General features: G+C 32.9%; 3 protein-coding genes and 1 long non-coding RNA gene across 7 annotated transcripts; 3 read left to right on the top strand and 1 right to left on the bottom strand.

Annotated features, from left to right (window-relative positions):
• Nucleotides 1–1,303: 1,303 nt before the first annotated feature.
• LOC124914653 (ankyrin repeat domain-containing protein 13A-like) lies at nt 1,304–3,746 on the top strand. Its single transcript, XM_047455239.1, has 2 exons — nt 1,304–2,801; nt 3,128–3,746. The coding sequence occupies exons 1-2, from the start codon at nt 1,347–1,349 to the stop codon at nt 3,512–3,514; spliced, it is 1,842 nt and encodes a 613-aa protein (XP_047311195.1). The 5' UTR covers nt 1,304–1,346; the 3' UTR covers nt 3,515–3,746.
• Nucleotides 3,728–5,064, bottom strand: LOC124914654 (autophagy-related protein 8C-like). Of its 3 annotated transcripts, none has more exons than XM_047455242.1 (7): nt 5,018–5,064; nt 4,722–4,754; nt 4,542–4,613; nt 4,367–4,422; nt 4,242–4,294; nt 4,031–4,149; nt 3,728–3,963 (listed from the first exon to the last, which is right to left on the bottom strand). In XM_047455242.1, the coding sequence occupies exons 3-7, from the start codon at nt 4,576–4,578 to the stop codon at nt 3,857–3,859; spliced, it is 372 nt and encodes a 123-aa protein (XP_047311198.1). In that variant the 5' UTR covers nt 4,579–4,613; nt 4,722–4,754; nt 5,018–5,064; the 3' UTR covers nt 3,728–3,856. The 3 variants fall into 3 exon arrangements, with proteins under 3 accessions (XP_047311198.1, XP_047311197.1, XP_047311196.1); XM_047455241.1 differs by lacking the exon at nt 5,018–5,064 and adding an exon at nt 4,831–5,000; XM_047455240.1 differs by lacking the exon at nt 5,018–5,064 and having other exon boundaries at nt 4,722–5,000.
• On the top strand, nt 5,054–6,089 carry LOC124914656. Of its 2 annotated transcripts, XR_007096830.1 has the most exons (4): nt 5,054–5,070; nt 5,422–5,498; nt 5,629–5,716; nt 5,780–6,089. It is a non-coding gene; the product is annotated as an uncharacterized LOC124914656 (long non-coding RNA). The 2 variants fall into 2 exon arrangements; XR_007096829.1 differs by lacking the exon at nt 5,054–5,070 and having other exon boundaries at nt 5,393–5,498.
• A 7,039-nt stretch (nt 6,090–13,128) lies between these two features.
• LOC124914132 (peroxidase 42) lies at nt 13,129–14,673 on the top strand. The gene is made up of 3 exons (XM_047454617.1): nt 13,129–13,401; nt 13,481–13,669; nt 13,765–14,673. Exons 1-3 carry the CDS (start codon nt 13,153–13,155, stop codon nt 14,338–14,340), a joined length of 1,014 nt encoding a protein of 337 aa, XP_047310573.1. The 5' UTR covers nt 13,129–13,152; the 3' UTR covers nt 14,341–14,673.
• Nucleotides 14,674–15,064: the final 391 nt, after the last annotated feature.

The raw sequence follows: 15,064 nt of genomic DNA, 5'->3' as shown, positions 1-15,064 counted from the left end.
ATAAAGTTACTTATTCAAATAAGAGAAAATCAAATCAAACAAAACCACAATTGTCTTATTTTGACGTACTAGAAGGCCGCGACAACAAAGAAACAAAAAGTAACTAGAAAATAATTAAGAAACTGGAGAAAAAAAAAAGGTAAGATATAATTTATATTTAATTTATTAAAGTTGAGATATATTTCACTAATTATTTGAAATAACAATAATTTAATAATGGCCGGCAAAATCGATAATCTTTGGATAATTACCGGGTTGACCCAGATAGATATAATATTCCCCTTGCTATTTGAGCTTTTTTTTTTACTCTAGTTCTTGATGAAAAAATAAAAAATAAAAGATTTTGGCATGAAATCTGATTGGTGTTGAGAGTTTTACTCGTGCTCCTCAACCAATCATTCATTCATCCCACACTTTTCATCTTTCCATCGCAACCGTCAAATTTACATCATTACTACTATTATTAGTACTATTGCACGTCGGTCAACTTGTGCCCCCAAACACTTTGGTTGGGCCTTCTTCTTCATTTTTAGTTTATTTTTAACATTATGAAAAATTATATTTTAAATCATTGAATAGTAACTCTTTTAAAATAATTATTTGAATTTAATTAATCTTAGGAGTTCGTTTGATTAAAAATTTTTGAGATAAAACTCTGTTTTTATTCCAAAACCCAAACATCTTAACAACTATCAAATCAAATAATTTTATCATTTAAATACCAAAAGTATCCTTTAATTTTATTATCTTTCTAAACTATTATTCTCTCACCTACACTATATCCTTTAAAATCAAAGAATAAATTAGTCTTTAAATTTTAAAAACCAATTTTTTCATACTTTTTTTAATCAAATAAGGATTTTTAAGATAAATCTAAATAAATCTCAAAAAATCTCATTCTCTGACCAAGCACTAAGCCTACATAATATAATATATATATAAAAAAAAAAGCTCTTTAATTATTAAAAAAATATTATAAGAAGATGAGTATTTTATTATTTATTAGATAAAATTTAAAGCCTTTTATTTTGCATCTCATTAATTGAGAATTTATTATTATGTTCGGGGTTACAGAAAAACAGGATCAGAGTAAATGCCAGAATTTCACAGAGAAAATGACAATAGATGAGAGAGAGAGAGAAAGAGATTAAAGAAGAAGAAGAGAATTACTAAAAGACGAGCCGAAGCAGTAGTACTGTAGTGTATTCTTTTTGGGCCGTTTGTCTCCAAATTACTATTCTACCCCTTCTTCAGTTTACAAAAACTCCTACATCTATTTCTTTCCGCAATTTGTTCGCATTTATTTACTTCTCTCTCTAAACCTTAATTTTCTCGGGCAATCGAAAATGTCGAAATCCACAACGGCAATGGCTGCGCCGATTAAACCAGAGGATTACAAACACAGTCCAATCCACTACGCCGTTGCAACAGGAGACCACGCTACTCTATCTCGAATCGTCTCCTCTCTACCTCGTCTCGCCGATCCCTCCAAGGTAGTACTCAACGAAGCCGACTCCCTAGCCCAAGAGAGAATTGCCGATAAGATATCCACAGTCCTTGACTGCCGTGATAATCCTCATAGAGAGACACCACTGCACCTCGCTGTACGATTAAACGATGTCTTCGCCGCCCGAACTCTAGCCTCCGCCGGCGCTAACATTTCACTTCAGAATGCCACAGGTTGGAATGCCTTACAAGATGCCATGATACGCCGTTGCTCCGATGTCTCAATCGTTCTTCTCCAGCATCAACACGTTGCAGCTTGGCACAAGTGGCGTCGCCGATTGCCTCGACTTATTGCAGCTCTTCGGAGAATGCGAGATTTCTACATGGAGATTTCGTTTCATTTTGAGAGCTCTATTGTTCCGTTTGTTGGGAAGATCGCACCGTCAGATACTTATAAGATCTGGAAGAGAGATGGAAATCTTCGAGCTGATACTTCGCTTGCTGGTTTTGACGGCATGAAAGTACAACGCGCCGATCAAAGCTTTCTCTTCCTCGGCGACGGGGACTCGGATCACGATGTTCCTCCAGGTTCGTTGTTAGTTATTAATCGCGACGAACGAAAGATTTTTGATGCATTCGAGAACGCTGGAAATCCTATGACTGAATCTGATGTTGCTGGTTATTGTTCTCAAACTAGCGTATATCGTCCTGGAATGGACGTTACGCAGGCGGAACTCGTTGGTAGAACGAATTGGAGAAGGCAGGAGAAGACGGAAAATGTTGGCGAGTGGAAAGCTAGGGTGTATGAAGTTCATAATGTAGTCTTCAGCTATCGATCGAAAAAAATCATTGGAACCGACTCCGATCTCGCAGGCAGCGAGCAGATTCTCCCGCTTGAGCTCGACGAAGACACTGAAGATGGATTCCTGGTGGCTGAGAATCCGCATTTCAGTTTCTCCGACGACCGTCATCGCCACAGTAGTTTCGTTCGTGAGGATCGACGACGGCACAGTAGCTTCGTTCGTGAGGATCGACGGCACAGCAGCTTTATTCGAGAGGATAATGATATTGTATTAGTATCATCAAGAAACAGTGTGGATATCCCCTCTTCCTCAAGTGTTCCAGATAAACGGAGGCAGACGCCGACGTTGACGTCTTCTGTGGTACCGCCACAGACGAAAGAAAAGGATTATGTTAAGAGCTTAAGGCCGTCCATTTGGCTGACGGATCAATTTCCATTGAAGACGGAAGAATTGCTTCCATTGTTAGACATTCTAGCCAATAAAGTTAAAGCAGTCAGACGAATGAGAGATCTGCTCACGACCAAGTTTCCCCCGGGGACATTCCCGGTAAAGGTAATTTACTACTATTTTTTATTACAATTAAATAAATAAAATCGAACTTGATAACGACAATAGAGATTTGCAAAAGCAAATCACATACTAATATGGCCCACAAGACCCCCTTTGATTTCATTCGATTTCTGCATCTTGCTTTGCTTTACCCTTTTACTTCTTTTGAGGGTGGAGGGTTTTTGTTCAAGCAAGATACTTTCAACTGGGGTCTTATGATGGTCGGTTATTTAGTATCAAAGGATCGAATTATTTGTCTTCAAATCCTACGGTCAATATAATGGGCCCCAAATCTTAACGACGACTTTATATATTTTTGTTTTTCACAGTTAGCCATACCTGTGGTACCCACGGTCAAGGTGGTAATAACATTCACAAAGTTTACCGAGCTGCAGCAGCCTATCGAACATTTCTATACCCCATTGTCAAGTCCAAGGCTTTTTTCCTCAGCAGGTTGTGACAATGAGACAGATAAGTCTTCTTCTTCCTCCACAACAACCGCTGCTGCATCTTCTGCAACAGCGTGGTTAAGGCGAAGCAATAGCAAGACGAGTCTGGTGAACAAGAAGGTGAACTTTTCTTTGCCGGCTACACCTGCCCAACAATCTAACCCATTTGCAATACCAAGCGGATATAGGTGGAGTAGTTTTGATGAAAAGACAACTAATAAGAAGACAACTAAGAAATCCAAGTCATCGGGAAAGAAGACTATTTGAGAGGTCAAATTACCAAATCCAACAAGGCCAGCAACTTAATTACAAAGTCATCGGGAAAATATTTGTAGATAAAGAGAAAATATTAATATGTTGTTTCTGTGGTAGATTATTTGATAAAATTGGAACTGTGTGTGGTAACTGGTAATGTCCTGGCTAAAGGACAAAGCAGATATTTGTTTGTTTTCTTTGTTTTTTATTTGTCTACTACTAAAGAAAAAGTTTAATTGGTTTCCTATTTTATGTCTTGCTTGCTGCATTCACAGCTAATTTATTATTATAATAATCATAGTGATACAACATCATTTATATATGAAAATAGTGAACTAGGGGATTGGGTTTTTTTTACAGGTTGGGGGGAAGGAATCCAAAAGTGTTCTCACCGCTATAACTCATGTAAAGGAAACCGTCTTCATCCTTATGCTCATCGTAAACAGCAGACATGAGGGCAGCTGTAAGAAATTGTGTTAAAATTCGATCTCAATGAAGAAAATAACAGGAGAGAAATTGGTTATTTACCAGTTGGAGGAAGCATATTCTTGACAAAAACGAAAATGGCCTTTTCAGGACCAAGCTTTATCCTCTTCCTCACAACATAAACAAATTGGCCAACATTCAAATCAGCTGGAACTAGATACCTGCATCATGCATATTCATGATAATATATCTTAGCCATGTAAATAAATATAAGCAAGCTAGGCTAGGGCTAGGCTAAGCAGGAGAGGCATACTTCTTCTTATCAATGTCAGGTATATCACTCCTCTCAGCCTTTTCAACAATAACCTGCACAATTTGATCCAATTTTAACACATCTGAATAATGAACATCAGGCTCAAATAGAACAAAGAAGCGTACAGGAATTCGATCAGGATATTTCTCTCTGATACGAGAAGACTCCGCCTGCCTCCTCTCTAAAACAGTACAAGTAATGAAGATCAATCAATGTATTAAGAAATCGTCCTAGCTAGTAATCAATCAATCAATAATTGGAATAAGATACGTATATAAGGAAGAGAAGAGAAGATCAAACCGAATGGATGCTCAAGCTTGAAGGAACTCTTAGCCATTGCAGGTTTTGATCTAGTCTGATTATAACAATATACTGGAAATATGAAGAAGCATCGAAACAACATTAGATCCTTCCGTATTCATACACAAGATGTCATGATCAAGCAATATATTTAAATGATCTCATAGAATTAACACGTACAGGTAATGTGGACGAAGCTTCCTTCTCAGCAACCTAACATATATTGTCAAAGACGAAAAGAAATTAGGTCAGAAGCTTGGATTATGTGAATTGATTGATCAGAACATACCAAAATATATTCCTGTCAATATCAACAATTGAGAAATATAAGCACGGAGAAATAGAGAAGGATGAAAATAGATTGATTGTGAATGTTAGCAATCGATGATGATGGATTGGATTCTTAAGGTGAGAATTAAGATCACCGATGACACACGAAATCGATGAGAGAGAGAGAGAAAGGGTATTTGCCGTACCTGCTAGGCGACTTGGTAAGCTAACGACGCCGTTTCTCTTCTCGCCTCCCCTGGTCAGTTATTTTTCCCGCTAAACACTCTCCTTGTTTGGAATCCAATTTTCTAATAATAAATGTTAGACCGGTTAGGAGAGCGGTTCGGGTTGACCCTTGTCTTGTTTTCTCCTCCATCAGTTTATTTATTTATAATATTTTTTTAATTATGTAATCTAGATTTTAATGTGGTGGGGTGGAGTTAATCAATTAGATCGCAATAAAGTAATTTTTAAAAAAAACTCAATATTGTTAGCATCCCAACAACTAATCAAAATATGGAAACTACCGGTCATGAAAGCTTTTCATTTTATTTTTATTTATTTATCCTCATTCATAATTTTGAATTTCATTCTTATATTATATATATAGGTTATATGGATATATATACCTTATCTCTTCCTTCTATAGCTTCTTCACCACAACTATTATGGAAGAGCTTCAACAAGGTAAATCATTCATCTCATGTCTAGGGAAAGAATATATGATTACCTATGTGATCATCTCTATTTCAATTTATATGTTACAAATATCTTACAACGATTATTCTAAATATTTAGTTGTTTAATTGTGTTTTAGACAAAGAAGATACTCAAAACTCGAGACCCGAGTTTTCCCAAGACGAAGAATTGCTTGTAGCCAGGATGTTTCGTTTGGTTGGGAAAAGGTAACTTTAGATTTTTCTTAATTTGTCAAAAATGTAATTTATAATTCTTTTTATTTGATAAAGGTGGAGGTTAATTGCTGGGAGAATTCCGGGACGAACATCTGAAGAGATTGAGGAGTATTGGACAGCAAAATATGGTTCATCCACAGCCAAAATTGAATAATATTTTAAGTTCTTCTTAATGTTATATTAATGAATAATATTCCATATGTTGTTAATGATTTATTAATACTGTTGAGACTATTTAGCATTGTTTTCTCATTAAGAGTGTGTTAAACTATTATTTAAAATTAAAATAGTTGTGTGATTTACTTTTTAATTTTATTAGATTTATTTTGTTAATTGATTGCTTGAAGTTTTTGAGCTTGTTTGATATTTGGTATTTATTTATTTTTTCTTAAAATTTATATTTATATGGCATCAATCTTATTTTAATTCATTAATTAAAATATAAAAATATATTTCTTAAAAAAACATTTTAATAATTTATTTATTTTATCAAATAAGATTAAATAAAAAACACTTACAAATCCTAAAATAATATAAAATCAGTTATTTTAGTTAAGATTGAGAACTTACATTTTAGGTCAAAATTATTAATACAAAAATTGAAGTTGGGGGCAAATTGAATGTGACATGTTCTATAATTTAGTTTTTTTTTAAAACGGTTAGAATCATTTTAATAAAATTTGAAAAATTGGAAATGTCGAAATTAAAGTTAGACAAAACATAGTTATGATTAAGAATGACAATTAAAAAACTTTAAAAAAACTAATTAATAACATTCATACATTAAAAAAAACAGAAATTACAAACAGAAAAAATTACATTCAAACCTAACAATCTCAACCTGACATTTTCGCATGTCATTCGTTTTCATGGAGAGAACTTATTTCCCTTTCTCTGACGATGAAAGAAGATTGTATTCAATAGGATGGTGAGTATTGTTATTTTTCATTTAAATTCTCTCTTTGTATAACCACGTTTTGATTTGATAGAAAGAATTGTTTCCAAGAATTTTAGGGATTTTACTTTTACTATCTTGAACTTGAATTTATGTGTTGTTGTCTTCTTTATCTTCGTTATAGCTTCATACTTCACGTCGGTTTTGAAATCTTCTTTATCGGCTTTAGAATTCTATGTTTCAGTTTTCAAATTTTTGGTGTCTTTTTTTTTAGTTTCCTCAACAACATTTTCACGTCGATTGCACGACTCGACGGTTGTGATTACACGTCACGACATAACACGACACTACGATTACATGGCACGACACGTCAACACAACAATTGCACGACACGAAGTTTGTTATTGTACGACAGGACACGACACAACGAATGAACGGCACGACGTCGATGACGCGACAATTGCACGGCGAGTTAGGACGACGAATTCCGATGATTTGATAATTAAATTTTATTTTGATTTGAGTTATTTGTGCTAACTGATTCTAAAATAAGCACAATACATAAAGTTATTTTTTTTATCCAGTTTTTGGCAAAGTAACACATAAAAAAAATCATTAAATTTTAATTTTTTTTTTTTTAAATCCTAATTAAAAGTTTAAAGTTTGACATAATTTTATACTACAATACCAAAATTTTCACACATTTAACATGATTTATCTTGGTTAAGATTCTCATATAAATATGAGACATTTAATATTTTAAGTAAGACTTTTTTATACTTAAACCTAATATGTTAAGTTAAATTATGTTTACACTTATAAAAATACATATTGCAAACAAAATTTTGTTAAAATTTTTCATGAGTATATATATTTAAATGCAACATTATAAAATTAACTTAACATAAACAATTTAATTTATTTATTCATAATTTATCATTCAATAATACAGATGTACTTTGTTCATTGTTCAAAATATATATATGTGTCCTTCAATTCACGCGATAAGTTCATCTATTTTAATTGTGAAAATTGATTTTCGCTGTCACAAATCGATCAAAATTCGATTTTGCTTAGAACTCACGGTTCAGTTATTTCGGTTTTGCTTAGGGCAAGCAACATATCGAGTTGATCGTCCAGCCGAGATCATGATTTCCGTTCGCTTACTTTGCTATATACTTCCTCTGTATTTCATTATCGATCTATCGGCCTCGACCGTCTCTTACGCTCGCTTTCTTTGGCTGAGTGATCTCTCCTCCTCCAATGTGGAGATAGTTGTCTCTTGTGAGTTGTGATTCGACCCGTCGGGAGATGACATCAAGCTCTTGGAATTGCCTGAATCTGTGACAACAGCAAGAGAGTCTGTCTCCTTATTCTGATTGTCACATGGAAGCACAAACTCGTGGCGCGGAAAGTGGTGATAATGTATAAACAAAGTTGCTTCATCTGGTAATTTTTTTTGTCAATTTTATTTTGTGATTATGCGTTCAATCATGCTGGAATTTCGTCTTGTATTGGATGGTTTTTGATGTTGTAACCCTACTGTTTTTATCTACTGATTTTAATGAATGAGATTGTATGATTACAAGATATTGGATTAAAAAGCCTTGCTAGTTATTTGTGTTTGTTAAGATTTAGCTACTTTATGCGATTCAAATTCAATCTTTTCCTTTTAATTAGCTTTATTTAGTTATTCATTAGCAACACTATTGAATTGAATCTCTTGTAATCATACACATTCTCATTCATTGAAATCAATACATAAAGACAGTAGGGTTACAAAGCTCTTTGTTCTCCGGTTCACATAATTCCTAAAACTCTATTTAATCGTGTCACAGAAACTCTATGACAGGCTTTGAGAACAGTTATCTTTCTGTTGATGTTCCTTGCTAGGTATACTTTAGTTGCATGTCTTCCCTGAACTGTAACACTTGTGATATTCCCACTTCTTCTGCTGCTGCTGTTGTTCCCCTTTCACCCCCTTTCTTGAATTTAGGTTTAGATTACGAGCCCATAGAATTTGAATTATTAGACATAATTCATAGGGTTGTTTGAATTTCAGTTTCTATTATTATCTATAATTGATGTTTAGCAAATTATAATGGGCTTGAGGACAAAAAGAAAAGGGCTAATGGTATTAAGGATGGAATGACATTCCCTAATTTGGTCCATATACTCCAAAACAAATGTTAAGGCACTGCAGTAGTGGTATTTCTCATTCTAGTTTCCTGAAACAGAAACAGAAAAGGAAAATACCTCAAAATTAAGAAGGCTACTATATATTCTCATGACAGTGTTATTATTATAGTGAATCCTGCATTCTTAATCTCTGCTTATTGACACATTTCTACCATAATTTGGTTCCGCAAAGAAAATGCAGGTTTTTATGTTTGTCAGTAGATTTTGTGTTCCAATCATAGATAAATATTTACCAATTATGTTGCTTCTTACTTGAAGATGATTATAACAGAGCTGCAGAACCTTTAGAATCTGGCTTGCATTTTTTGGTAATGTATTATATAGGATGCAAAGAATCTAAAGATTTGCATGGTACAGATAATGATAGATAAGATGTAAAGATGTTGATAGTTTATTAAGAGTGATATGGTTCCACTTCTGGCTTGATGCCTCTATATAAAAGGAGGGTTGCCATTAGAGTCTCTATTGGGTATTGGCTTGTGGACTACCTGCGAGGATAGCAATCTTATGAGCTACTATTAGGATTTTAGACAGTATTTGGGATCGGTTGTTTGTTTCTTTGTTTGCTGCGGGATTTGTAACCTACTCTCCCGAGGTGTTGAATTTTGCAAGTCCATTTTGAAGCAACTATTAAAATTAGTTCTATTGCTATTTTTAAATTTTGAAATCTGCAGTTGAATATGATTCTCTTGTTTTTATAGCTAGAACAACAAAGAACTTGGAGGAGAAGGCTTTGTGGACATAAGAGATCGATTAAAAAAGAAGTCAATTCACTAGACTACTACTACCACTAACTACAATGCAGAGGTATCACATCAAGTTCTCTAATTTTATTTGTGCTTACTTAAACTTCATGGATTAGTTTATATAAAGACTGTTTAGGCAAAAATGGCATATGTCTTTTCATTTTCCACAGGTAATAGTTATTAGTATTTAATTACTAAAAATACTGGTTATTTTACTTCCTTTGGGTGTTTCTACTGACACTGTCACCCAAAGGAAATAAATTATCCTAATTTATAAAACAGTATTGTAATCAATCAATAAATAAATACATATAAGCTATAATAAAATTTAGAGTGTGTTTTTGCTTGTGGTAATTCAAAATGTAGTAGGATGCATCTAAACTAAACGAGAAATTTGATTTCTCTAATAGAAAATGTAGTAGGGCGACTGAATATTTTGAAGCGAATTCTTATTATTGCTTTTAAATTCAAAATTTATGTGTATTTGAATTTCATATTGCAATATATATATATATATATATATATATATATATATATATATATATATATATATATATATATATATATATTATAGAAAGCTAGAATTATATTAGGACCCAGACTTCATTTTAAAAAAAATTAATAGGAAACAATTATTGAGAATCGGGGAGGATCTGTAGTCTAAAAGGCTGAGTCATCTTTCAAAATTAGTGTATTTTAAAATTTTGGTGATATGGTTTACATATAATTTTTTATATAGAAAATGCACTAATTAAGGCTGTGACATCCTTAGGGACATGATCCCCTAATCATCGAACCTGTTGATCTTTAATATTTGAGATAGTAGACATAATTATTATAAACAATTATATAAAAAAGGTGCATAAATGACTGTTATTGTGAATAATTAACTATTATTGATGCTTTGTTATGCAAGTAAAAGAGGATTCTTAACACTTATATATGATGAGGACTTTTAGCTACAACCACCATCCTCTTTCAAAATATATAATTATAATAATAATTTGTGCAGATCTCTATACAGAAGAGAAAAGAGGATGTGAGGTTAATCCTTATCCACATGTGATAGCCTACTATCAATTAGTTACTTATAAAAGGAGATAATAAACAATAATTAATTATCTAAATACATTCGTTTGATAATTATTATAATCATAATAAGGATGATTAATAGATTTTGAAAATATTATAGGACAGATGAGTTTTTGTAATTATGAGTATTTAAAAGGTAAATAATGAAAATTAAACAAAAAATTATTTGATTAAGAAGCCTACTTAATAATAAAAAAATAAAACAAAAAATTGTGTAAAGTTTGAATAATATCTATCAAAGTTCTTTAATTGATCACATTTAAGAGCTTGTTTGATGAGATTACTTATAAATGATTGAATTAGATTAACATCGTTAGGTTTTTCTCTTTGCTTTTTTTAAAAAATTATCAATTTTTCAATCAATCATTTTATTAACCAAAATATTAAAATATTTTTAATTTTAAATTATTATTTTTTTGTTTTATTCATATATTAATATCCTTTAAGTCTTTTTAATAAAAATAATTATTATTTCCTCAAAATCATTCCATCCTTACTTTTTTTTTCAAAAAATCTCAATTCAACGTTACATAACTTATTTTAATTAATTATAAATATTATCTTATCAATCAATCACTATTCTCTCAAAAATTTATTATTTTAAAATATAACAAAAACAATAAATGATCATTATTATTTTTATTATATTTAAATAAAGAAGATAAAACAATGCTCAATTTATTTGTACGAGTGGTGGGTGGAGTGATTTTATCGTCAGAGTGTCAGAATCACGGGATGGCTTTTAAACCTGCATGTCGGTAGCCGATGGAGTTGCCGGTAACCGGTTAATAATTCATTTCTCCTAATAATAATAAAATGATTCATTTCTTTTTTTGCTCCTGCTAAATTTCCAAAAATAACATGATTCGTTTAGAATATATGGTATTTTAATTCGTTGATTTAATTGATCAACAGGGTATAAGATTAAGTAATATAGGCTATAAAATTCCAAATGAACCAGCTTGCATAAATAGAAATAAACAGTAAATTTAATAATTAATTAAATCAGATCATACTGTTTTCTTTATTCATTTTGTAGTGGCTGTGAGAAAATAATGATGACTAGTTTGAAACTGACATTAATTTTAGTAAAATGACTCATTTTATTATTTATTTTTGATTAATTGTAGTGGTTGAGATCATACTAAATGTAAGACTGTTATAAATAATGTATGTGAATTAAATATTCTACTTATTACTTATCATCAAGTATAGTTTGAATTCCTAGTGATGCTGTTCCCTTATATTTCCGTTTTCTCAGTTTAGAATTCTATTATTTGAATAATTATCATCCATTCACAACCTGTGTGCAATTTAAAGATTCACAGGCTTCTTTCCTAACTCACTTTATAAAATCAACAGACTAGTTTTGAAAATGACTGAATTCTTTTTTAGTATGTGAAGGTTATTATTAAGTCATAAGAAAATGAGGAAATGTTGAAAAAGGAAAGTAGGATAATTATATAAATGAGCTGGTGTTTGTTTTCATTGATGCAGTTTGCTTGTGTCTTATCATCAATTTATAATTTGCAAAAAAGGACAGGGGGAGGCATTAATTTTGCCATGAATTTTATAATTTAATCACTGTTTAGGAATCTTATGAGATAATAAAATATATGTTAGCAAATCAGAGAGACAAAAAAAAAAGATGGGACGTGTTACCTCCTTCCCTTTAATAAATAAATCTTCCTCTCCTCAATATATTTTAATTTTTTTCTCTGATATAAGGGTGGGTAGATTTATAATGCATGTGAAAATAAATATCCCCATCCCCCATTACTTATCATTAACTGTAATATGAATTCCTCATGGTGCTGTTCCCTTTAGTTGAAGATGATTCACATATAGACAGGCTTAACTAAATCAACAGGAATCCCCTCTTATACTCTATAACACGAGTTTGATATCCCAGCCTCCCTCAGGTCCTGGGTTTGAGTTTGTTAGGCGCAAAGTTTCGCATCTGGCTAAATGGTTAAGTGTGTGTTTGCGGTATATGTGTTTAACTCGTGGGGATTAATCGCACTCCAAAGAAAAAAGGACATAATTTCACAAAAAAAAATTAAAAATATCTAAATCAACTGTGTAAGTTAAATTGGGACACATTTGAGCATTATCCCTAGATGTGGTCCATTAGATTGAGTGCAATGTTGCTATTCAGTAAGAAAGAAAATGCCAACACAATAATTCATCCCTTTACTTTTGTCCTTTACTTCCTTTTTTTTTTAAATAAAATTATGTAAGAAAAACAATTCTTGTTATTGTCGCCCAGAGAACTTGTATTAGTTAATTGTGCATATATGGTGAGTCACTAAGCAATAAATGTAGCCCAAACAACTAGCATTGACTCAAGGGAGTAGGAGGTGATGCCTTAACTCTATATGTTAATATATACACTGTTTTTATAATCTTAATTTGTTTTTATAATATTACATGTTTGCCCCCCTTGATAATATATTTAACAAGTAGTGCAAGGTCAGTGATCAGTGCAAAGTGAGATGAGAAAGATGGTTTCGAAAGGTGTTATCGTGTTCTTCCTCCTCTTCAGTGTCATCTCCTCTCTGTCTGCTTTTGCAGAGGAGGTGATCAATGAAGAAGGTGAAGTTGGACTTGTTATGAACTTCTACAAGGATTCATGTCCTCAGGCAGAGGAAATCATCACTGAGCAAGTCAAGCTCCTTTACAAGCGCCACAAGAACACTGCTTTCTCATGGCTCAGGAATATCTTCCATGACTGTTTTGTTGAGGTGAGTTGATGATTATAATTATAATCATAATTAACCATCAACTGATTAACTAATTAATTAGAACTCTGATTTGTTGTAGTCGTGTGATGCTTCCTTGCTGTTGGATTCGACAAGGAGAGTGTTGTCTGAGAAGGAGATGGACAGAAGCTTTGGGATGAGGAACTTTAGATATGTTGAGACAATTAAGGAAGCTCTTGAGAGAGAGTGCCCTGGTGTTGTTTCTTGTTCTGATATCCTTGTGCTCTCTGCCAGGGATGGTATTGCTGCGGTAATAGTTTTTTCTTTGTATTTAGCTATCTGGGTGTTTTTCCTTGAGTCAGATCTTTTGATATAGATCTTGAATGAATGAATGAATGCATGCAGCTTGGAGGACCTCAGATTCCACTGAAGACTGGGAGGAGAGATGGGAGGCAGAGTAGGGCAGATATTCTTGAGCAGTATCTCCCTGACCACAATGAAAGCATGTCTGTTGTTCTTGAGAGGTTTTCCAGCATAGGAATCGACACACCCGGAGTTGTTGCCCTCTTAGGTTCTCACAGTGTGGGTAGGACACACTGTGTGAAGCTGGTTCACCGGCTGTACCCAGAGGTGGATCCAGCACTGGACCAAGACCATGTACAGCACATGTTGTACAAGTGCCCTGATCCAATCCCGGATCCGAAGGCGGTTCAGTATGTGAGAAATGACAGAGGTACCCCTATGGTGCTGGACAACAACTATTACAGGAACATATTGGACAACAAGGGGCTTCTGTTGGTGGATCATCAGCTGGCCACGGACAAGAGGACAAAGCCTTTTGTTAAGAAAATGGCAAAGAGCCAAGACTATTTCTTTAAGGAGTTCGCCCGTGCAATTACCATTCTGTCCGAGAACAACCCTCTCACGGGCAACAAGGGTGAGGTTAGGAAACAGTGCAATGTTGTCAATAAGCTCCACTAGAGAAGAGAAGAGAAGAGAAGATTAATCAACCAAATCATAATTATCTTATATATTACTCTACTGTGTTATCTATCTATCTTTCTTTCTTTCTTCCATTGAGGAGAAAGGACCAATAATTAAAGATATATGCATCATGCATGTGTGGGGTGATTTGGTTGTATTAAAGTAAATGCGCTCTCTATTCTGTTTTTTATTATTATTAGTTTCTTCTATTATATGTTTGTGTAGACTTATGAAATGAATTAATGTGGTTGGTTGGTGGATGGATGGATGAATGGATGAAGTGATCATGTTGTATAAAAAAGAAGAAGGCGTGATGAGTAGAATTGAAATCTGTTTGATGCTTCAAAGCCTTTTAATATTATGATATATATGTGTAAGCACATGCCTCTTTCTACTGAACTCACAACAATATATATATATATATAGGAAAATGTAAACACTGATAATAATGTATTCTCCTCTATCTTACCACTAATAGAATACAAAAGAGGAGTTTTAAAGGTAACAAATTTTGCTCGTTGGGTTAAATTGATTTGGTGGGTTTAAAGGTAACAAATTTTTACTTAACTCACGAGAATTAGAATTAACCGTACTATAAAGGAGAAACAAATTTTCAGCGTTTAAAAAAAATAATGTAAATAATTTTATTTTTTAGGAAGATAGCAAAACCAACCGTAATAACTTTTATTTCTATTTAATTAATTTTAAGTAAAAATCGAAT

Source organism: Impatiens glandulifera, chromosome 9 (genome assembly GCF_907164915.1).
Source record: "Impatiens glandulifera chromosome 9, dImpGla2.1, whole genome shotgun sequence".
Lineage (NCBI taxonomy): Eukaryota > Viridiplantae > Streptophyta > Magnoliopsida > Ericales > Balsaminaceae > Impatiens > Impatiens glandulifera.
Note: the sequence above shows the minus strand (reverse complement) of the source record. Positions and strands in the feature narration are given on the sequence as shown.

What these genes read in the sequence shown, in the direction of transcription:
- LOC124914653 (XM_047455239.1), top strand. Translation starts at nt 1,347, where the DNA reads ATGTCGAAATCCACAACGGCAATGGCTGCGCCGATTAAACCAGAGGAT. An exon ending in CGGGGACATTCCCGGTAAAG is followed by an intron (nt 2,802 to 3,127) that starts GTAATTTACTAC and finishes TGTTTTTCACAG; the next exon opens with TTAGCCATACCTGTGGTACC.
- LOC124914654 (XM_047455242.1), bottom strand. Translation starts at nt 4,578, where the DNA reads ATGGCTAAGAGTTCCTTCAAGCTTGAGCATCCATTCG. An exon ending in CAAGCTTGAGCATCCATTCG is followed by an intron (nt 4,423 to 4,541) that starts GTTTGATCTTCT and finishes GTACTGTTTTAG; the next exon opens with AGAGGAGGCAGGCGGAGTCT. An exon ending in CCTGACATTGATAAGAAGAA is followed by an intron (nt 4,150 to 4,241) that starts GTATGCCTCTCC and finishes TGCATGATGCAG; the next exon opens with GTATCTAGTTCCAGCTGATT.
- LOC124914132 (XM_047454617.1), top strand. Translation starts at nt 13,153, where the DNA reads ATGAGAAAGATGGTTTCGAAAGGTGTTATCGTGTTCTTCCTCCTCTTC. An exon ending in TCCATGACTGTTTTGTTGAG is followed by an intron (nt 13,402 to 13,480) that starts GTGAGTTGATGA and finishes GATTTGTTGTAG; the next exon opens with TCGTGTGATGCTTCCTTGCT. An exon ending in CCAGGGATGGTATTGCTGCG is followed by an intron (nt 13,670 to 13,764) that starts GTAATAGTTTTT and finishes GAATGCATGCAG; the next exon opens with CTTGGAGGACCTCAGATTCC.